General features: G+C 37.0%; 1 protein-coding gene across 1 annotated transcript in view; it reads right to left on the bottom strand.

Moving 5' to 3' along the window:
* The window catches only part of LOC136257636 (ubiquitin carboxyl-terminal hydrolase 2-like), a 34094-nt gene that overhangs the window by 7924 nt on the left and 2361 nt on the right, over window positions 1-23809 (bottom strand). Inside the window, exons 3-11 of the mRNA XM_066050887.1 lie at window positions 23001-23033; window positions 15157-15197; window positions 14137-14168; window positions 8175-8209; window positions 7432-7502; window positions 4631-4659; window positions 4519-4566; window positions 2784-2855; window positions 416-549 (exon numbers count right to left, since the gene is read on the bottom strand). Of these exons, the coding sequence (XP_065906959.1) occupies window positions 416-549; window positions 2784-2855; window positions 4519-4566; window positions 4631-4659; window positions 7432-7502; window positions 8175-8209; window positions 14137-14168; window positions 15157-15197; window positions 23001-23033 (495 nt within the window). The remainder of the gene's footprint in view (window positions 1-415; window positions 550-2783; window positions 2856-4518; window positions 4567-4630; window positions 4660-7431; window positions 7503-8174; window positions 8210-14136; window positions 14169-15156; window positions 15198-23000; window positions 23034-23809) is intronic.

The raw sequence follows: 23809 nt of genomic DNA, 5'->3' as shown, positions 1-23809 counted from the left end.
AGCGAGTATGGTATTGATTGGGAATAGCATGGGTATAGCAGTGAAATTTGGGATAAATACCATGAGTGTTGTATTGGAAATGGGGATAAATTTCACTCGGCTTCGTCTCATGAAATTTATCCCCATTTCCAATACAACACTCGTGGTATTTATCCCAAATTTCACTGCTACCCATGCTATTACTAGTACAAATACTGTAATAGAACAGTCAATGAGAATTTTAAGAAATGCACAAAATGAATTATTCAGGGATCAAACCAGGGACCTCCACACATACCCCTTTACCACTAAACTACCATTGTTGCCAGCTGCTCAATTTAATTTTACATATGAAATTTCTAGTATACATTTACTCAGTGCTACACCAAATACAATAAATTTTCAAGGGACATAACTTTTGCTAAGAACAACTGACCTTTCATTCATTTTAGATAACAGCAACCCTGTATTGATAAGACGATGTCCTGGGTTGTTTATTTGGGTGAGAAGGTTATACAATTCTGCACTAACTGGACCGCGTTCACTAACTGTGACTGATATCTCTTTACCCTTCAAACAATGACAAAAATTTACAGGTCAATTACTTTATTATAATACATTATATAGCACAATACATACAAATACATACACTGTATGAATACGTCTTGATGAATTTTATAGCTTACTGTATTGTTGCAAGCAGCATATTGAAGTGTCATTTGTATCGTTTTGTGAGCCTTTGGCACCTCAAAGCTACAACTCTTGCCCTATACCTCACAAATGCTTGAATAATTTAAAACCTGCAATTAATGTCTACTGATTTCTGCTTCCTGGAGGCTGTCGATGTGTAAAATTAGGAGAAGAATAAAACGGATCTTTGAGGCTATTTTGGAAAGCTCAAAGCATGTTTAAAACTAATTTCCTGGTGTATAACAATTGCCTTAATAACATTTCAAGAAGCTTTAAAAACATACTCAAAACTTCACAAAGAAGCTTATGTTGTGTGTTCTATTAGAGACTTTTGAAAATTTTCTGGCAGACAGATAGTATTCATGACAAGCTAAAGTTTTTCCTTGATAGATTTGCAATATTTATGTTGAATGTTTAAACCCTATACCAACTCTTGTAGACTAATGCAAATGAACAATATGGTTGCAAATTTAAGCACTTGTACTTTCAGTATAATTTTATAGTACATTATTGTAACTTAACAAGCTTCATGTTCAACCTACTTAAATACTATTGGAACTCGAGACACGAAAAAATCTGCAAGTGAATAATACAGTTGCTTGCAATTGTTGAGCAAACAGAATCAATTCACAAATTTCACTGTACTTTGTTGCCTATAAGATGTGTAGCTTTAGGCTTTAGTTTCTAACTTGCAATCATTACAACTAAATTATATTTACAAAACTTAGTATTTGCGCCTGCATTCAGTATTGTGTACAGTGCATAGTGAGTTTTGCTTGTTGCATGTATTGTTTCCTGTACACACTCCACAGCAAGGGATGGACAAGATTAAATTTTCTTGAGTCATGTATATAAAAGCAATATCTAGATCTAAAATGTTTACAGTCATTAAAGCCCTGCTGCATGCAGAAGAATTTGTAATATATCTTGCATTGATCAAAAAATATGCCATGTATGCAGTGGCGTAGCCAAGGGGGGGCAAGGGGAGGCATCCCCCCCCGTAACTAAGTGATGTTTTTTTTTAAAACTTCCGTCACAAGCGTTCCAGTAACTGACACGCATTCCAAATTACTGTTTGTGTGCTACTATGCGAGTGCACACAACATTCAATCGTTTGTGAATGGTGATAATAATACGATGATTTCTTGCGCGTTACAAGCAATTAATAAAACGATGTGCTAAAAATAAGGTATGTCCGAATCTCCAGGGGTTCCCCCGTGTAGACACTATGCCTTCACCGCCAACGAAAATATTAGACACAATTCTATATTTACCCTACACTACTCACGTGATAGTGCATTTTTCGAATCTAAAGACAGATGACCCGCTCAAAGTGACTTCGCAAGAGTCGCAACTCAGAAGTGACAAGTGATATGCAATGATGCTACAAACCTACGAGGTGATAAAGTGTTAAATGGACCAACTTTATTTTCCCAAGTTAATCACACTGGATCTTCGTACAGTGTAGTGGCATGCCAGTTTAATTTTTTTCACTTTGTCAGTCAGTCAGATGATCAGTCACAAGCTTACAAATTCTGCTAACGGGAAAGATGTAGAGTTGGGATTTCGTGCCAATACATGGCGTTTGAATTTTTCCGGCTGAAGTGAGTGAGCTCGTCATACTATGCCAGTGTGCTAGGACTTCAGCACAGACTGTGGCTGACATAAGTAACTGTGACACATTGTATTTGTACTAAAATATTCACAATATAGTTCTACTGGATTATGGATGAATTTGTTGGAATACAGTTGTGGCACGTGCGATGATGCTTGATGAAAATATTTCCACTGATAAGTGATAATTGGTAGCAATCAGTAATGAAGTAGTTATATAGATAAGCTTTAATAATACAACACCATATGTTGGCTAGTCCATCATTGGATCATTATCCTTTTGTGCAATCATGAACAATGTCGAGTGTTTTGTGGGGGATGCCTGCCCCCCACCACCGTCTGGCTAGCTACGCCCCTGCATGTATATAAAGAATTGAAAACCATACTGCAATACAAAATATGCTGCTATACATATTGATGTATGTATTCATACTGCAGGATGTAGATGTAGATACATACATACAACTGGGGAACATGCCACTCATAACAGTTTAACTTACTGTTGTTGACTGTAGAGTATAGTGGTGTGGGAGTTTAAGCATATCATGAATTTCTTTTGTTTGATTGATAACCTGTAATGCAACATACTGTAATTTGCTTTATTCTCATGCAAAAAAATTTCTTAATAAAATATTTTATGGAAAATTATTTTTGTATGATTTATGTGAATGACTGCTCTATTACAGTAGTTCAATCTTATGTAAAAACATTTCATGTAAGAAATTTTTGTACAAGTTTTGCATACAAAAATTACAATGAATAAAAAGCAAATTACGGTACACACATATTACAGTACATATATATGTAGTATGTATTCATCAGCACTGACTGTGTGCACCACATAAATAGTACGGGTTACATATTTCTTTATATAAATAAGATCACAAATAGACACAGCATGAAGGTAGCCTTATTGGTGAGGTTGGCTGCCACCTTTGATTTCAAAACATCATAAACCCCAACTTTTATAATACTGCAACATTAATTTCCCATGCTTTTGTTTACATTATATATAACATAGAGTATATGCCCGGACAGTGCCTTTCATTTGTTGATTCTTTATGCACCATAGTAATCATACAGTATGATAGTATTTTATACCAGGAATCATGAGGTTTGGGCATTTCTGACCAAAAACATCACCCTAAAACCAGCCTAACAATACCATCATGGCACCTTAGCAGTATTGGTTAGGTATAACCAAGCCCAAAAGTGCCTTCAGTGTGACTCTCAATGCTTCCATATGTTGCTACAAAATTTGACAAAATCTACTGACTGCTTGACTGACTGACTAATTTGTGTAACCTCAATAATGGCTACAACTACGTATGGGCTTGATTTTTTGCCATACCACAGTATATGCATTTTGGACTTACCTTTTCCCTCCTTTGTGTCCCAGTCAGTTTCTCTGACAATGCAAAGATGTCAATTTGTAGTAGCATTATACAGCTTCCCTGTGACTGGCTATAACACTTATCGCCAGTTTTATTGATTGCAGAGATACTTCTCGTACTGTTTTTATGTATGCTGTATAATTGGCAGAATATACTGTACATAGAAGTATTGAAACATGCTGTACTGTGAGTATTTCCATAAGGTTCCTTGTAGTTTATCTTGCTGTACATACAACAGATTAAACAGTAATTGAGCCATGATAATCTTTTTTCCTTATTCCGGCTGCTCTGGCATCACTACAAATGGATTTCCAAGTTATCCAAACCCAAAGCATGGAATGTTTACGGTGTGGGAATAAAAGTTCTCAATAGTTCTGCAATCTACTGAAACAAAGCACAATGGCCACTTCACCTTGTCAGTAAGTGATTATTAGGACAAGCATTTAAACACAAAAATTAATTTTATGGCATGCCTAGTGCTATTTTTATGTGACATGCACTGGTATACACGAGTAAATTGAAAAACTAAGAATCTTAAATTGGATTAGGAAAGTAGTGGAATAAGGAAACAAGAGATATACCTTCAGATATACTAGTGGACATTTCAGTAATCCTTAATACAGTCATGGATGTAGACTAAAGTAATAGGGACCAAATGTGTACTAGTGTATATAATAATCTGGAACCTCTCTTGTTTAACTACTTAAAAATAGGTATTCCCCTGTTTCACTACTTTTTTGGTCCCTAATCAACCTAAAATTCCTGATTTTCCTTTCTATTTGAAATCTTTAAAGCTCTATACAAGTTGACTGCTAATAGATTTGGAAAATGAAATACTTACTTGTATAATGACATTAAAATAGCATCTGTTTCTAGGGTTCTCAAGTGGCTAAAATGAAAAATATACATAATAGATACACTGTACGTACAGTACTAGTTTTTAACCAACCAACCTTTACAAGAGACATCCCATTACGTCTATCTAAATACAACAAAAAAAGGGAACAAAAAGGTTATTAAATGGATATTAGATATACATAGCTACTGAAACATTGTGTGGCTTGCAGTTGTACAGCAAAGCACAACCATGACAGACAAGTGTGCATTAAAAGGAGCTAAATAGCTAACAAGTGCTACTTCTAAAAACCAGGTGCCATGCACTTGCTAACTCATCTGGAATTAACCAACTATTCATTTAACCAATAGGTTTTTGGTTGCGCAATAATATATAATTTATTGTAATTCCCGGATTTTGTAATTTATGAAAATTTTGTAATTCTTGAATTATGTTGCTATGCACTGCTAAGGAAGCGCTTGTTTAACAAACCGCTTTTAACAACACATTACACACATAAGTATCTTCTAAACTGTTTTACAGTTTGACTATTGTGTTTTTTTTCCCACAAATTCTATCAACAAAGCCTCAAAGCTGCTCTTCATTTCTTTCAGTAACGTAGGGGATACACCCCCTTTCCAACTCGAAGGGATAGACTATTCTTGATAGTCTACGAGGCCTGCACAGTTGCTTTTCAGTTGTTAGATGCCTGTAAAACCCAAGGGGAAGTTAATATTCACAAAGTCTGAGGAGAGTCGCCAACCCGTATTTCAGACTGCCGAAAAGAAACCACCTCAGAGCAATACAGACTTCATTTCGCTTTTACTTCTTACATAAAAGTTAACGATTTTGTTTACGCGCGTGCGTGCAGACAAACATAGATAGGTAGATAGGTACACACACGCACGCACACACACACACATCAGTAAACCAGGCGCGCCCACAGCCGGCTGAATAAAAAATCTGACCAGTTGAACAAGCAAGGTAATATCACAAGTACTCATAAAGGGGTAGAAAGCGGGAGATAGGCTTCAAAATGGAGGCAGACCACGACTGAGGTCCAACCATGCAGCAAAATCAACACAAAAAATGTTTGGCCAACTTTGTCAGGCATCCACTGATTTTTGCCAAACCAGGCCATTCAAGACCAGAAATTCCTGCTCAAGCTCACCACGCCACCCCAGTAAAGATGTCCAGTTTGAAGGGTCAAAACCAATTAATTATATGGTAGTGTGGCTAATGTTAGTTTGATTCTACCTGATGTGCAATTATTGTTTTTAATAATCTTGTCATATATGTACATATTAATTAGCTTTTGCATTTTAATTCAATGGGCTTTATAATCCAAACTACCGAAATGCTTTTCTACAGTGATTAAATCATCTACACACCTATTTTCAGCTCATTACCTTAAGCGGTTGTTCATTAGGTATGACAAGAAATTGTATTTGTTTCATGGAACCAGATTGTATGCTTGTTACACATAATTGGTTTTTCATTGTACCCATAATCTCAATTTCTTTCAAACCATGGAGATTCATATGATGGTTACTCCATGTAAAGATCGATTTTAAAGTTATTGCTTACCTTGTAGGTGTGATAAGAAATCACATTTGTAATTTTCATTATTACTCCCTTATCCAATCAGCATAAAATATTGGACTGTAAATGTACTATAATATGCTTGTCCAAGTTTTAAATCAATCGACGAAAGCATGCATGCATGAGCAATTATAATGTATGAAATTAAGAAGAAAAATACAAAGGAATCAACTTTGATGGGGTGTATCTTAATTAGTAATGGCAGAGAGGATTCAGTGGAATAGAAGGTACCCAAACATGAGGCAGTGTTTTCACAGTATGTTTAGTTTCTGTTTAGGCGCTATCAAGATACAGATGCATGAAAACAGCATTTTTGATTAAATCATCCTGAATTTCTTGTAGTTCTTTAACCATGACAATATCAGCTAAGAATTGGCCTTTGATAGCATCAAAATCATCGACCAGATATTTTGTAGTTGTACTACCACTTCTTTTAACAAATTTCATACAATACAATATACATAATTGTGCCCAATCTGATGTTACTCTTTTAGGCCATCCTCACCTGTAGACTGGAAACCCTACAAGCAGCTACAAGTACTGGAAGTGGTCTGAAAAGTAATAAGTTGATTCATCTCCTCTGTAAATTTCATATGCATGCTTGCTATCCTTGGAAAGTTATAATGGTTTGAATTCCTTATGAATGTTTATCTCAAAACTTCTAATGTTCAGTTTGAATTGTTATTTCAAAATTCAGTCAACCATATGCAAACAGGATACGCTAACATGCAGTCACCCCTCTTAAAGCATTAAGCTATATTTGTATGTATATAACAAGTTGCTACAGAATTCAGCTATGTTATGAGCTGATTAGAATTTTCAGCTACACTGTAGTAGAGTAAACTTATTTGAGGGCTCAGCTATGTACTGAAACCTGCTAGAGCATTCAACTAGATGATACAATATTCAGCTAGGTAATAAAAGCAGCAGCAGCAGCAGCAGCAGCCGCAGTGGCGGTAGCAGCAGTACACATTTTACGAAAACACTTTCAGTAAACTAGGGCACAGATGCAACAACTGTAGGCAAACTTCAGGAGTTGCTTACTGCAAAAAACAACAACATGATATTTAATCAAAAAACAGCATAGCTGTGAAAAAAATGGTGCAGTCATCAAAAAAACCTAGTTTGATATCAAGGGTGGCAGCCAATAGTGGCATTTAATTTGTAACTAATTTTCATTTATGTCACTGCAGCCTTTTTTGGCCACCATCCTTTCATGTCACATTTTTCTCAAACTAAATAATGCCTTTGATGGCTGCACCCTTTCTCATTGGTTTTGATTATATAGCCATCTACAAGATTTTAGCTTTGACTAACCATTTTCCCAGTCAAAAATTTCTGTACTTGGTTGCGGTATTTCCCATAACAGACAGTAGCAAAATACTTTTCTGTATGACACAAAATATAGCAATGCATGGTAAGTGTGTATACATGTTGTGCATGCATGCAAACTCATTTTGCCATTAACAAACAATCCTATTTATGTAATTGCATGTCTTATGTATTTGCAGCATACAAAAAGATAAAGTCTTAAGCTAAAAGAAACTTCATCCTACTGCATAAATGAAGGCTGTATTAATTTAACACCTGTGAACGTTAAAAAAGTTATGTTCAGCACAGCCTCAACTTGCAGACAGGTGCTATACGTACCAACATAATACAGCTTACACAATCCATATATAAACTAGTGTGATAGGAACATCAACCACATTTGTACACCATCTGAGTATGGACTTTTATGAAAATAAAATTGTACACTGTCTCATAAAACAAGCATGTAGAAATTGTAGACATTGGCAGTGTTACATTGTAATAATAATAATAGCTTTACAGTACAAAATGACAGAGAATTGTAAAAAGAGAAGGGCATTTGTTTTAGATTGCTTTTGTGGAAAGTATTTTAAAATTCATTGTCTTGATCCTTTTGCATATTATTATAATACCTAAATACACACATATGTACATGCAGTATTTACTGATGGCAAATACTGTATACGTACTTACATACATGCAACCGCATAGACTATTACATATATAAAAGCTGTACCACATATACGTACCTAGCAGTACTTAGTTTCTTAGTTCCTCCCCCTCCCTAAACAGTAAAAGTGATTCTTATTATTATTATACGTACATCCATAAAATTGGAATTTGGTACATGCACTGATAAGTACTGTACTACACCATCATCAAACAGCCCATTAGTATGTCTACTATCAGCCTACAGCATATCAGCAGAGGCCAATATATTTCACACACATATCAGGCAAAGCTCTCATGCCCATGTTACAACTAATATAATACAGTGCCAAGTGAATGTTTTAAATAGTACTAGTGGAACCTCCCTTATCCGGACCTCTATTATCCGGGCACCTCCACTGTCCGAACAGCCCAAAGTAGTCATGTGGGCTTGTAGTGTATTGACCATAATGAAGTTTGGTTTAGATGAAAGCACAAGGAGGGAGCCTAAAGGTTACTGTTTACCTGTTCGGTGGCTGGTTTATTCTACTAATAATAACTACCTCTTGGTTGCTAAGTGATAATGCATTTTTACAGCTCAGCTGACCATGGTTGTTCTGTAGTGACTTCCCCCTTGCCCACTAAACTGCATAGCACTAACTGATAATACTAACTGATAGCACTAACTGATAGCAATAACATTACTCGTATTTTAGTTAGTATAATAGCATGTTATTCTTAGTTACAGACATTTCTGAGATATGGACAGTAGTATGTACCAGACCACCTGGATAAGAGAGGTTCCACTGTAGTTGCAATATTCTATATTTCTAAGCTGTCCAACCCTGTTATGGACCCACTAAATAAGTTTATGTATATTGGAAGTTGTCAATATTATTAATCAATAACATTGCATCAATGCAACGATCTTGTTCATAGTCTGTTCAACTGTTGTCAAGCGGTGCTGGTGTGTAGAAAGATTTTGTCTATGCATCACCCAATGATGATTAATTATTTTAGTGGTACTTTCTTGTCATACATATGTCCAGCTAAATCTACTTCAAACTTAATCCCACAATGTAAAGGTGCTTGATATAACAAGCAATTAAAATGCACAATATATCTGAACTGGCTACAGAGCACCACAACCATGAATAGACCGCTCTCCTGGTATTTTTCCCAGATTATATCTAGGGATTGTTCAGGAAAGAATGCCCATACAAAATAAGTTTGCCTAACTGTCCGAGGGCTGCAGGCCCGAGGGCATACATTACATATCAGGCAAATCCCTCAAACCCCATGTTACAACTAATATGTAACACTTATAAGGCTGATAGCCTGTACAGGGTGATCAATCACTCAAGCCAATATGAGTGCAGCCACTGGATATTATTATATATGCATACCTAAAATTTTCAATTATGGGTCAGTAGCTAATATATTCCGGTTACATTCTGTTATGATGAATGGACATATACTAGAGATATCACTGAGAATTTCACTTACGCGAGTTAAATGTTTTAATCAATGCTACTGAATTATTTATGGAAAATGTACAGAGTTCACTAAAGGCCTATACAGGTAAGCTTGCTTGTAGAGTGGTTACTCCATGCAGAGTGGTAGTTTTGTGATGGGAGCATGTCTGTATTCGAAAATGTTCAGAAACGATCGGTGAATAAACTGTAGCACTGGTTCTCACCTTAGCCCAACATTTTTCAACTCGTAGGATAGTGAGGATAACAAAACGCTCTCCGTCTGAGTGTTTTTCATGGTAAAATCCAACTCGAGCATCCTATAATCACGTGAGTATTAATCGATCTCCACAATTGATTTCTGCCTCAACATCTATATAATCACTGCCCAGTTGTAGCCCGGTTAGCTGGGCTACATACAAAATGTAGCCCGGGCAGCTCCTTTGATCTGAGGTGTGAAAGTGTTACATAAATATTACCCTACGATACATCACCACATGCTAGTGTATCAAACAGTACAATAGTACCAATCACCACAAAAGTTTCGTGCACCACCAAACTTCCACCTTTGAAAATCATCCTAGACTCATCATGCATGACAAAAATCACCTTTACAGAATAGTACTAGTCCATACATAAAATATACGTATAATACAGCATTAAATATATGTAACAAAACGCTTACAGGTAGCAAGATATAGAATTTTTTTAATAATCACTAAAACTCGAATTTTAGTCTCACTGCCTCACTGACCACAGTTGCAAGGCTAGAGGCCAGACGAAGCAGCACATGGCTACCATTTCATGCCACAATAACAAACTCACCAGTAGGATGTGCCTTTTAGAGTTCCGACGAGTGTAGGCCCTCTGCGCCTTGTCTTTTCTTTTATCTTCAATCAGGCTGCTTGTCTTCTTAATCCAGCAAAACCGTGTTAATGTTCATATCAACACTTTCCTTCAGCAGCATAGACAACTCAAAATCATTTCAGAGCTGGATTTCAGAAGCGCTTCAGTCCCGGTGCTACTATAAGAGATATACTAGCCACTAGCTAGATATCTGCAACTTCGTGATTGGGATCCTGTTCATGATAGGTTCATGACCAATAAATATCTAGGTGGATTAGTAGCAATAGAGTACAGACACCACTCCACTTAACAATCTAGCTATTTACTTAACAGTAAACAAGATAATCTCACTCCTTATTGGTCTAGCTAGCTGCACGCCACTTGGTTGACTTGAGATACTCTAATACAACAGTCACTACTCTAGTACAACGTATGATATTCTAATAGAACAGTCACAAGTTGCACTGTAGCTAGCTGTGCTACAACAAAAACTATCAAACTAGCTAGTATTAAAATAATTAAAATAGGGACCTATGCAATAAAATGTAGTGAAACAAGAGATGAATGATGGTATTACAGTATAGCTTGGTGGGAAAGTCCCTACTTTGGAACATTAGCTATCATGATTATTTGGTTCGATATCAAGTATTGTGGGACTTTCCCACCGAGCTATGCTGTAACACCATCATTCATCTCCTGTTCCACTACTTTTTATTACATAGATCCCTACTTCAATTAACTTTTTTTAAATGCTAGTAACATAATAGTCTCCAAGACACAAGTGATTTAGTAACCCTGAAGGCTTGAAAATGTTGCATCCTGATGCGATGAAACAAGGGCATGGCCTGAGGGGTTACTAAATCACTTAGTTCTCACTCTATAACGTGTTCAGACTAACCATTGCAAAGATTCAAAAGTACACCTTCATAATCATAGCATGCACAAGTGAGTGCAGTAGTAGCAGTAAACATTAATGATGAAAATAAAGCTTTACTGTTACTGCCAAAAATAGTTACCCAGCGATTCATGATCAGATGGTGAAAGTTAAGTTGTGATGCATGCAATGCTGTAAAAATGTATGGAAAGACACCAGGTACTGCAGTGTGTCTTTGTTATTTCCTTAAGTGATTGTTCTATCTTTTTCATCATATACAAAATTGCTTGAGGACATGTAGGTGACTAAGTGATATAGTAAACCGATAGTCTAAAACAAATTTTGGGAGATCTTATTAGTTAAGTGAATATGCTGGAGTTGTATTCAACACTTGTGCCACGACTGTTTAGTACTTGCTGATATTATGCCTTCACCCTTATCAGGCAATAGACTCGGATGCAGGGCTGCCCAGAGAAATTAAGGGGCCCAGGGCAAAGAGTTAAAGTGGGACCCCGGGGGCAAGGAGGTTTCCATTCTGAATCGCAACATCACCCAAGCTGTAAGTTGAAGACCAAAAAAAAAAATAAGAAAGGTCATTACATGTTAACAATGACAATAGCTACCCCTCATCAACCATATCTCCCTATTTATAAGTTTGCTAGCTACACTGCTCCTCTGAAGAATACTGTAACTGCTCTATTAGAGTATATCGATCTTTTAAACAGGTATTCAAGGGGCCCTTCATGGGGCCACCTGGGGCCCCTTTCAGGCTAGGGCCCAGGGCAGAATGCCCCAGTTTCCCCCTGCTCGGATGTATACATGTAATAGTTATACCACAGGCACGAGTGCGTATATATCAGGCAAAGCACAAGTGCCCTTGGTATGACTAATATGTGCCATGTGGGTTAATCTCATTTACAGGTGTGAAAAACCGCTGGCATGCTTCACGAGTGTATTTATATTGGGATTTGTGAATTTCGATAGTGGAAACTGGAAACAACGTAAGAATAACGACAAGACTTTGCTGTGCTAAGAGCTCAAACGTACGTGCAACGACACGAACATATGAAAAGTTCGATTGTGGGTTTATACAGTGAGCAAGAAGACACAGCACATTCAAACGCAACTTGATTGATTTGATTTTGATTGATTTTTATTAATTTGTGACTTGTTAATGATGGTTTAACGCTGGTAGAAGTACTCCCAGGTATTCACTATAATAATCGTGAGTAAAGTATAGCCACTACAGTCGTGCATGAATATCACTTCACCACGAATGGCTCAATCTATTTAGCAATCCGTACGAGTCGAAGTGTGACTTATAATGATGGTTTAACGCTGTTATAAGTGCTTCCAGGTATTTACTATAATAATCGTGAATAAATTGTATCCATGAATAAAATTATAGTCACGCATGAATATCACTTCACCTCTAATGGCTCAATTTACTTAGCAAGCATTATGTAACATTGAGACAGATGTCTTAAACCATAGATAATATACCCCCCTGGGTTGGAAACTGCGCTGCGCGCCCATAGACTTTGTACAAGAACCAGTGTTTCGCGCCTCAACAAATTTAATCCTATTACAGCAGAACGGTGGCATTAACGACTTTACTTCGTTACGAGAATGACTTGTGGAGTTGTTATGATAATTTTTTTGGTTAGTTTGACTAATTCGCATCACTTTTGGTCGGAAGGCTTACAATGGCGAACTATACGCTTTTTGGAAACACATTCTTGGCTATACTAAGTGCTGTAGGTAGAAAAAGAAAGTATCACAAGGTTAACTATGCTATAAAGAATTGCCTCGGCTAAATAATATGCCTTCCCATAACTTCTTTACAGGTTTTAGGGATGGTTTTTTGGCAAAACTGGAAGCACATTCTCTCTGTGATTCTAGACAGTATCGCTACACAATTTATACTACGAAGTCATCAAATAATACTCCATGGTATGGTCTGGGTGCGAAGGGCGTAGTATACAGGGTTTCGGTGTTTTCTTTGAATGTATCCAAACCATCTGATCTCGTACTCAGTTTCACTTCTACCGTTTGCACAATAAAGAGCCAATTTGCCTCGAAACTTGCTGTTGGCTTCCAAAACATCTTGAGAAAGAACCCTTTACCAGTGGTGAGCCTTGTTTCACCAAGAGGAATGTGTCTTGGTATTGAAGGGGGCACAAAACCAGCCTGTAACCAGTGGCGCTTACTAGTTTCCAATCCAGGGGGGTATATTATGTATGCTAGAACTTATCAAAACAGCTCACCTGCATTAGAAACAGCTCCATTTCAGTCAGAGGAATTATTCAACATACTTTTGAGAAACTACAAATAAACCTAATCCCACAATCAATCTTAACATGTGCGACTATATAATGGTACAAAGAGATAGCAAAGGACATCAAAGAAATCAGAGGATTTCATGGAATGGGTTAACGAGATATATGCACACCTAACTGTGCAATATCTTGAGTTAATGAGATATACGCACTGGTACAGTGATTATATCTCGTTAAAGCAGTGGGCTTAACAAGATATACACACTGGTACAGTGCGTATATCTCATTAACTTTTCTGTACCAGTGCAATATGTGACATATATATGCACTGGCTTCCTTTGATCTGAGGTGTGAAAGTGGTACATATATATACTTTTTTTTCGGTAAATCTTATTTCAAGGCTGTTTTTCAAGGTGCGAAAATCCACAAAACCATATGATTTCTCACCAACCCCTACTAAAGCAAATCCCTTGCAGATGTGGTATAGCTATCAAATATGTACACTACTTCATATGTATGTAAATATGTAGTGTGGACCTATGTACATACTGTAAACTCAAGTTTAGGCATCACACTAAATAAACATACTTACTTTAGGATTATTCTCACAGTCCATAATTTTATCTACACAAGCACAACAGTAATACGTTAAAGCATTATAATTTACCACAAAATATTATCAAACAGTATGGTAGTACTTTTTAGTTGGGTTCTCCCCATAAACGTACGGTGACTGCCAAAATACTGCCATTAAGACTACCCTAAAAATATCATACATGATGAAACTCACCTTTGAGGAATAGTTTGGATGCATCTAACATCAAGTCCAGCAATAAAAACTTGAAAACACACACAGAAGCCTGCAAAAAAATTCCAAACCCAATTTTTGATCTGGCTGCCTCCCTGCCTTCCTGCCTGATCACATTTACAAGGCTAGAGGCCAAACGAAGTAGTGTACAGCCACCATTTCATGCCACAATTGCCTTTCCTTTTATCTTCAACTATAAGAACATCTTTTTTTCTTCATATTAGAGAGTCATACCAAGGGACATTTAGTACACGATCAGTGTATGCCACCACTCCCTTAACAACCATTCAAAGGACAGTTACCATGCTCCTTAATAATTTATAATGATCTAGCTGCAATAGCTACAGCAAACAATACATGGGCAACTCTACTCCTTAATCTGTTGAATAACTCACTCAAGGTTAGACAGCGAGATTGAGATACTCCAATAAAGCAGTCACTGCCACACTTGTACTGATATGAATGATGTAGCTATTACCACACACCTTTGTAGGGAAATCCCTACTTGGGAATTTAAGGGGTGGTAACATGCCAATGTAGAGATTTTCCTCTGTGGTAATAGATAGCATCATTTATATCTCTTGTTTCAGCTCCTTATATCATTAGAACCATGCCTCATTTTTATTGTACTAGTATATTATTGTAGCTGTATACACACACGTATTTATTTACATATGGAAATTGAGTGCAAAATGGCTAATTAAAGTACAGTAAAGTTAAAAATATTGCCTTAGAACTATGGAAAACTACACTAAACACATTACCATCCATACAATAAAAATGATGCTGATATGTATTATTTACCTGCATTAATATCTGTTTCATTTGATTGGTCTTCACAACACCTGCAGATTTTAGCCAACAATAAGTGTATTTCTAAACTGCCACACAGTGAAATACAATTACAGTGTACCTGAAACAAAATTTCATTACAGAGAGAGCCACTAAAGTAATTGCAAATTGTGATAGATAGTGGTGCTAAAATTTCTTAGCTAAAAAGGTTTTCAATTTAATTATGGCCATGCAGAAAAGCTGATCTTACTATAGATATACTTCTCTTAAAAGGGATTGGAAACAGCGTCTCATGTCAGAAATTGCTGTGTTTCAATTGTACTGCATATCACGTTTATTGGCCATAGATATAGAGTTTTGGAGGTTTAGCGAGATGGATTAGTGTCACCTACCATCTTACTAGCTTTGTTCAACTCTTTGAGCATTGGACGAAAGCTTCAAAGACACACAGTTTCACTAGACAACAACTGTGCTGAGTTACAAGAACAGAACCATGACGGTATAACAATGCTGGGCGAAATTGTAACAAAATTACACAGCCTTTGAAATAGGGATGTGATTTACAAACTGCTCTGTTAAATTCTAATCACCAAAGCGGTTCTAGAAAGCCATGTATCATTGATACCAGAAGGTGTATACAGAGGCTACAGAAAAAGAAACGCATGTACTTGGGTGTGAAAATGATACCAAAATGGCACAATATCATGAGTTTCTTATGTGGGAAAGGCTCTTCCACCATATAGCAGCTCGTATCAATCAACCTTAGAGAAACTTTATATTACTGTATATAAAACCTACAGTAATAGTCTACAGTAAGAAGAAATTTTAGCCTTTTTATGGCCTTCAAAGTGCATTAGTAGCAAGCAAAACATGCATGCCTTGCATCTAACCATTGACATCAATTGTACAGCTGCTGTGAAAAAAGGTGCGGCCTTAAAAAGCCTGGGTGGAAAAGTTGTGAATTCAAAGATGGAGGCCAAAAAATGGCTGCAATGATGTTAATACTAATATATTCTAACCAGGGGGTAGGACAAGCCCACGTGAACTGATGTACATACACAGTGCACTTAAGCGATGCTTGAAAATATTTTACGTGAGTGAATGGTTACTGTACAAAATATCAATGAAGAGGTTCGACAAGGTTCGATAGATATTTGAGTTCTACCATGTTTGTACTTTACGAAGGTGTCATTTTCGTGAAGGAATACTTTTACCATTACTAAGAAATCAGCATTCCGAAATGACGACATGTGGCGATCACCAATTCGCCACTAACGGTCTCTGCCTTAATTTTATCAAACAACCACAAACGATTGTCTGTGTTAGATATATCCCTATAGAGAGGTAGAAGAATCCGTTTCTTTTGAGTATATTTTAGTAGCGCTAAGGGCCTTACGTAATGCCATTACGAATTCACGTGGGCTTGTCCTACCCCCCCCCCCCCCCCCCTGTATTCTAACAATGCATGCAGCCATTATTAAACTTTATTAGCATTAACATCACTGCAGCCATTAAGTTTTTTCGTTGGCTGCCACCTTTGATTTCACAACTTTTTCACCCAGGATTTTTCACAGCTCAGCTGTTTTGTGTGGATATCACTTCTTTTTGTAATTGCAAGTTCCAAAGCCAGCCCATAGTATGGTTGGCTTTGATAATTCCTTTTAACTTTTTTTTCCTTATTTCAGGAATCATCAGACTGCATGGCAATATGAAGAATTGAAACAAGATGAATTTTGAAGGCGTGTATACCCCAATGATAGTTGGACAGATTCGACTCAAATTAGGAATGGGAGATGCCCTACCTGAAGAAGCTTCCCCACAGCAGAAATGGATAATTATACTGTTCAAGTACTTATAGAATGTTCTAGAATTTCCACTGATAGACCTACAAGTTATCATTCTAGTGTACTAAACTAGAACTTTCATCTATAAGGTAGAAATTGAGTGAGGTGAGCAACTGACAGCAGTGGCAGTGTTATAAAGGGCTTGGGTATAGGTGTGGAGGTCCCTGGTTCGAACCTTGCAACATTTCAGTGACTGTTCTATTAAATTATCAATTATCTTGATAGTACTTTTTTCACATGTTTGGATTTGCTTTATATCTCCTTAGCTAATCCTCTCAGTACTTTCAAACCACAAAAGGTTTGCACTATGATACAGATTGATTTTCAAGCTTTTCTGTCAAGCGGATTACCCTGTAGGCGTGACAACAAATCGATTTTGAACTTTTCAAAATCACACATAATTCCATTACTCTTAGTTCAATCTGTATGAAAATTGGGATGTAAATGTGCTGCATTATCCATCCAAATGTGAAGTTAATCGACTAACGCAAGCACGAGTTAATGCATTTTTTCCAAAGTGTGAGAAAAGAAAATTTACATAAGAAGATTAAGAGAAAAATATGAAGAAAATAAGATGAACCTTGAAGGTGCATACATGTATCTCAGTGATGGCATGAAAACAGTATTTTCTTTGTTCCTGTAAAATATACACTTGTCTTTCACGCATCTGCACTAGCTGTATTTGGCCGCACAACACACTATCACGTGTCCTGATACATGAGAAATGCCAAGTTTATACAGAGTATTATGTAGACAGCAGCCAAGTTGTAGTGTATAAGCAAATTTATGATACGTACATAGCTCATGCAAGGCTAGAATTGTGTACATGTAAAGCAGGTTTTAGGTACAGTGTATAAGTAAGGGAAGTACAAAGGTTCTATTTTTAAGGTGGTAAATATAGGGGAACAATAGTAAAAGTTGCATGTATCACATGTCAACGGGTTCAAAGCAATCTATATTCAAGAGAAATCTTAGTTATATATTTTAAGAAAACTGCACAGAACTGCCAAACAGAATCAACAAATCCTAGAACCATCACTACATGGCAGAGTACAGGAACAGCAGGTAGTAAACTATTCAGTGCATATATACCAACTGATTGTGATAAAAAATTATTATGTATCTATAAACTGGATACACCTGCACCATAAATATTTCATTACAGACAGACAACAAGGAAGGTTTACCAGACTCAAACATGTATGCTTCCACACACATTCAATATGTTGACCATAACTTGACCATTAAGTATGCTATTGACCTAAATTTTCACACAATTCTTACATAGTATTGTGAAATAACAGGTCAATATTTGAAACTGATATCATGCTCCTACATTGAGTATTAGTTTTTTAATCCTCTAACTGTCATAATTGCCATATGGTGGATCGATCTAATAACTTACGCGCTGAGTACAATTTCGACTTGGTTACAGCTTGTTTGTGCATTTATTAACGCAGTGTGCTTACCCTGAAATCCTCCTGCCCACAGGGTCCCAGTTACTGGGGTAAATGGATCCCTCGTGGATTATTGTGTGAAAGTTACATAATCACGGAAAATTTCTCGTAGTGAAAGAAGACTCGTTTGTTAGTTGTTAATCATGTCTATCATTAAGAAGGAATGAAAGAAGATGATCTTTAATGGGGACAGGTACAAGCTACATTTTCAAGACACGGCATGGTGGCCATGTGTTTCTTTAAACATGTGCAGTGGTGTGACAGTGGAAAACTCGAAGAAAGTATACCTGATGTCAAGAGTACATAATATTTATATAGGGGAGAGTGTCTATCTCTCTGTACAAACACCCTGGGTAAAGTTCACCAAAGTTCACCTTTCATCAAATCACCACCTTCACTGGAAACAGAGAACTGTTGATTGGTGTTGGTTTATATTGATGAGGGCAAAGCCTTTATTCTCACAAAGGGCTGAGCTATTACTTTACCCAGGGTGTTTGGTGAATGCATTTCAAGTTACGTAGATACTCTCCCCCATATAAATATTATGTACTCTTGCTGATGTGAATCGTCTCCGTAAGTTAATGCCTTAGAATAGAATTAGAAGTAGTATTATCTAATCCAAAACAGCCAAGCTGTAAAAAAAGTGTGCGGCCCTCAGAAAGGCTATGGTGAAAAAAGATGTGAAATCCAAGGTGGCGGCCAAGAAATGGCTGTGATGGTAGGTTAATGGTAAAAATTTTAATAATGACAATTCAGGTAAATTTTGTGAACCGCACACTTTTTTTACAGCTTGGCTGTTTTGGATTAGATTTCATTTCTTTTTGTATTTGTATACCCCAAAGCCGGCCTATGGCCAGCTTTGGGACTTTTTTAACCTATGTTTTTTTTCTTTACTACAGGTAGAAGATAAGATGAAGTAGATGTAATTTAAATATTTTATCAGTAAATGTACAAATTATATATATAATACATATGTGACTGGATTTGCGAAAAGGGACCTTCCACACACAATTTGCCAACTTTGACAATTGATAACTTCAGATTGGAAAGAGCTATTGCCTTGAAATTTGGGCAGTGGTGATTTCTTTGCAGCTGAACTCTCTACATGATGGTTTCTTTGTAGCTGAACTCTCTACAAGGTAATTTCTTCTAGCTGATCTCTCTACAGGGAGATTTGTTTGTAGCTGAACTATCTACAAGGTAACTTCTTCTAGCTGATCTCTCTACAGGGAGATTTGTTCGTAGCTGAATTCTGTACAGGTGATTTGTTTGCAGCTGAGCTCTTTACAAAATGGTTTCTTTGTAGCTGAACTCTCTACAAAGTAACTTCTTCTAACTGATCTTTCTACAGGGTGATTTGTTTGTAGCTGAACTATCTACAAGGTAACTTCTTCTAGCTGATCTCTCTACAGGGTGATTTGTTTGTAGCTGAATTCTGTACAGGTGATTTGTTTGCAGCTGAGCTCTTTACAGAATGGTTTCTTTGTAGCTGAACTCTCTACAAGGTAACTTTTCTAGCTGATGTCTCTACAAGGTGGCTAGTTTGTAGCTGAACTCTCTACATGGTGGTTTCTTTGTAACTGAACTTTCTACAAGGTGACTTCTTCTAGCTGATCTTTCAATAGGGTGATTTGTTTGTAGCTTCACTCTCTACAAGGTAACTTCTTCTAGCTGATCTCTCTACAGGGAGATTTGTTTGTAGCTAAACTCTCTACAGGTGATTTGTTTGAAGCTGAACTTTCTAAATGATGGTTTGTTTGTAGCTGAACTCTCTACAAGTTAACTTCTTCTAGCTGATCTCTCTACAGGGTGATTTGTTTGTAGCTGAATTCTGTACAGGTGATTTGTTTGCAGCTGAGCTCTTTACAGAATGGTTTCTTTGTAGCTGAACTCTCTAAAAGGTAACTTCTTCTAACTGATCTTTCTACAGGGCAATTTGTTTGTGGCAGAATTTTATACAGGGTGATTTCTTTGCAGATGAACTCTCTACATGGTGGTTTCTTTGTAGCTGAACTCTCTACAAGGTATATAACTTCTTCCAGCTGATCTCTCTACAGGGTGATTTGTTTGTAGCTGAACGATCTACAAGGTAACTTCTTCTAGCTGATCTCTCTACAGGGTGATTTGTTTGTAGCTGAACGATCTACAAGGTAACTTCTTCTAGCTGATCTCTCTACAGGGTGGTTTCTTTGTAGCTGAACTCTCTAAAAGGTAACTTCTTCTAACTGATCTTTCTACAGGACAATTTGTTTGTGGCTGCATTTTCTACAGGGTGATTTCTTTGCAGCTGAACTCTCTACATGGTGGTTTCTTTGTAGCTGAACTCTCTACAAAGTAATTTCTTCTAGCTGATCTCTCTACAGGGAGATCTGTTTGTAGCTGAACTATCTACAAGGTAACTTGATCTTTCTACAGGGTGATTTGCTTGTAGCTGAACTATCTACAAGATAACTTCTTCTAGCTTATCTCTCTACATGGTGATTTGTTTGTAGCTGAATTCTGTACAGGTGATTTGTTTGCAGCTGAGGTCTTTAAGTAATAGTTTCTTTGTAGCTGAACTCTCTCAAGGTAACTTCTTCTAGCTGATGTCTTTGCAGGGTCACTAGTTTGTAGCTGAATTCTCTACATGGTGGTTCCTTTGTAACTGAACTCTCTACAAAGTAACTTTTTCTAGCTCATCTTTCTACAAGGTGATTTATTTGTAGCTGAATTCTGTACAGGTGATTTGTTTGCAGCTGAGCTCTTTAAAGAATGGTTTCTTTGTAGCTGAACTCTCTACAAAGTAACTTCTTCTAGCTGATGTCTCTACAAGGTCACTAGTTTGTAGCTGAGCTCTCTACATGGTGGTTTCTTTGTAACTGAACTCTCTACAAGGTGACCTCTTCTAGCTGATCTTTCTTCAGGGTGATTTGTTTGAAGCTGAACTCTCTACAAGGTAACTTCTTCTAGCTGATCTCTCTATAGGGAGATTTGTTTGTAGCTGAACTCTCTACATGATGGTTTCTTTGTAGCTGAACTCTCTACAAGGTAACTTCTTCTAGCTAATCTCTCTACAGGGAGATTTGTTTGTAGCTGAACTCTCTACATGATGGTTTCTTTGTAGCTGAACTCTCTGCTAGGTAACTTCTTCTATTGATCTCTCCACAGGGCGATTTGTTTGTAGCTGAACTCTCTACATGGTGGTTTCTTTGTAGCTGAACTCTACAAGGTGATTTTTTCTAGCTGAACTATCTCTTTCCACAGTTGCATGAACTCCCTACAAGGTAACTTCTTCTAGCTGATCTCTCTACAGGGTGACTTGTGTGTAGCTGATCTCTATACAGGTTTCTTATTTCTAGCTGATCTCTTGAATTCTCTTCAGGTTGACTGCTCTATTAGGATGACTGCTCTATTAGAGTATCTCGATCTCGCACTTGCTGCACCAAGTTGGATTTCGTGTTATAACTCCGTGGCTTTAAGTCTGATTCTTCTACACCATTGATGAGCCTTTCTAAGATGATTACTCCATCTGTACAACGATTTTCAAAGCATTACCCCAAGCGGTTTATCTGGTAGGCGTGGCAAGCAGTCGTTTTTTTTTTATTAGCTAATCTCTATTGCGTAATTGTTACACACTGTTGGTTTTTTCGTTGTATCTTCCTGTTTTTTAGCTCGATTTCTTTCAAACCACAAAAGGTTTGAGGTTCAATAGTTAGCCTATTTACCCACCGATTTTCAGCTTCTTCCCATGCGCAGTTTACCCTGTAGGCGTGACAACATATTGGTGTTATTTTTTGTGAATAATCGCTCATAACTCTTTGCCTGTTTATCGTATTCCAGCCAAAGTTGGTACCGAGATGCGCCTTTATATCCCCCTTCTGTGTGCCAAATTTCAAGGCGATCGGATATGGCGTTCGAGTTTTATAGCAGTTTTTGTAAGTGTGCGACAAGAAAAAGAAAAATAAGAAGAAGAAAAAAAACAAAGAAACCGAGCCAATTTTTGAAGTCGCATATCTCGGGAACGCGCGAAGCGATTTCGCTCAAATTTGGAATGTGGAGTGCTGCAGTTGGAGGGCATGTCCACAGCAAAAATCGTCTTGTTTCATCAAGGCAGTACAGAGCTACGGAGGTGCGAAAATTGCGTTTTCTTTCTTCCTGTCAATATACTCACGGGTGTTACGCGCCGGCTTCTTGGGCTGCACGACACACTACCGTGTGTCTTGATACACTCTTAGCTAGTTTGATAGAGATAGGATCGTGTTTTTCGCTGATTTTACTGTTTTTGTGATTTTATTCAATCTAGTTCCTTAGACCATGGGGATCATTTTGATACATAGGTACTAAGTGAATATCTGTACAGGTTGGCTAATATAGCCCCATCCCATGGTATATGCTTCACCAGAAAACCTGACAGTTAGAGGGTTAAAATCATAAAACTGGAAGTGTGTGGAAGCCTGTTTTGTCAACAATTGTAAACAAGTAATAGTAAACACTAAACGTGATTATCTCATTTATCATGTGTAATTAAAGTACATACAAACTGAAACCAAAAGTATTAAATTTCAGAAATACTCACCACAAAGCATCTCCTATCAACTTTAGGCCACTCCTACAATCAAAACCAATACACAAACCAATCACATAACAAATGTCAGTGATTATAATTATTACATAGTGTACACCTTGATCTATGGATTTGTATACATTCATAGCAGTAATTATATCACATTTACTATCATAAGAGCTAGAAAGGACAACCACACATAACCTGGCCTATGAAATCAAGGCTATGAAACCTATGATATCGTATACATAAAAGATGCACATGATATTTCAATTCATTATGCATATTCAGAAATCACATGGCCACTGCATAATTGTGGTATCATGGCTATATAGAATAGTAATTCTTTAATCAACAAATGTAAAATCATGCAAACAACTACAACAGCGAATAGACAAGCTCAAGCAAAACACCACTGTACATCATACAACCTTACAACAACTCGACAATAGCTCAGACTAAAGTTACAATGGCATCAGATGTATTACGATACACACACGTGTTTATATGCATGTGCATTACATTACTACAATAATGTATTGCATGTACATATGTGCTATGCCAGTGTGAATATGGTACTTTCATACAACTAGTGTGTGTTTGAAAATGTCATATAGAATTTCAGTAATAGCTACTACATGTATATATGTGACCTAATTTTAGAAAACTGTCGATATCTGCACAATTTTCAAAATGCATTTTATTTGTTCTTTGTTTTCTACAGGAACAGAGGAATGGACTAGCTAAGTTTCGGCTTGATAAGGTAAGCAGCGTTGGAAATACAGCACTAGACAGCCGGACGAGCAAATAAATTTATATGT

This window comes from Dysidea avara, chromosome 6 (assembly GCF_963678975.1).
Source record: "Dysidea avara chromosome 6, odDysAvar1.4, whole genome shotgun sequence".
In the NCBI taxonomy this organism is placed as follows: Eukaryota; Metazoa; Porifera; class Demospongiae; order Dictyoceratida; family Dysideidae; genus Dysidea; species Dysidea avara.
Note: the sequence above shows the minus strand (reverse complement) of the source record. Positions and strands in the feature narration are given on the sequence as shown.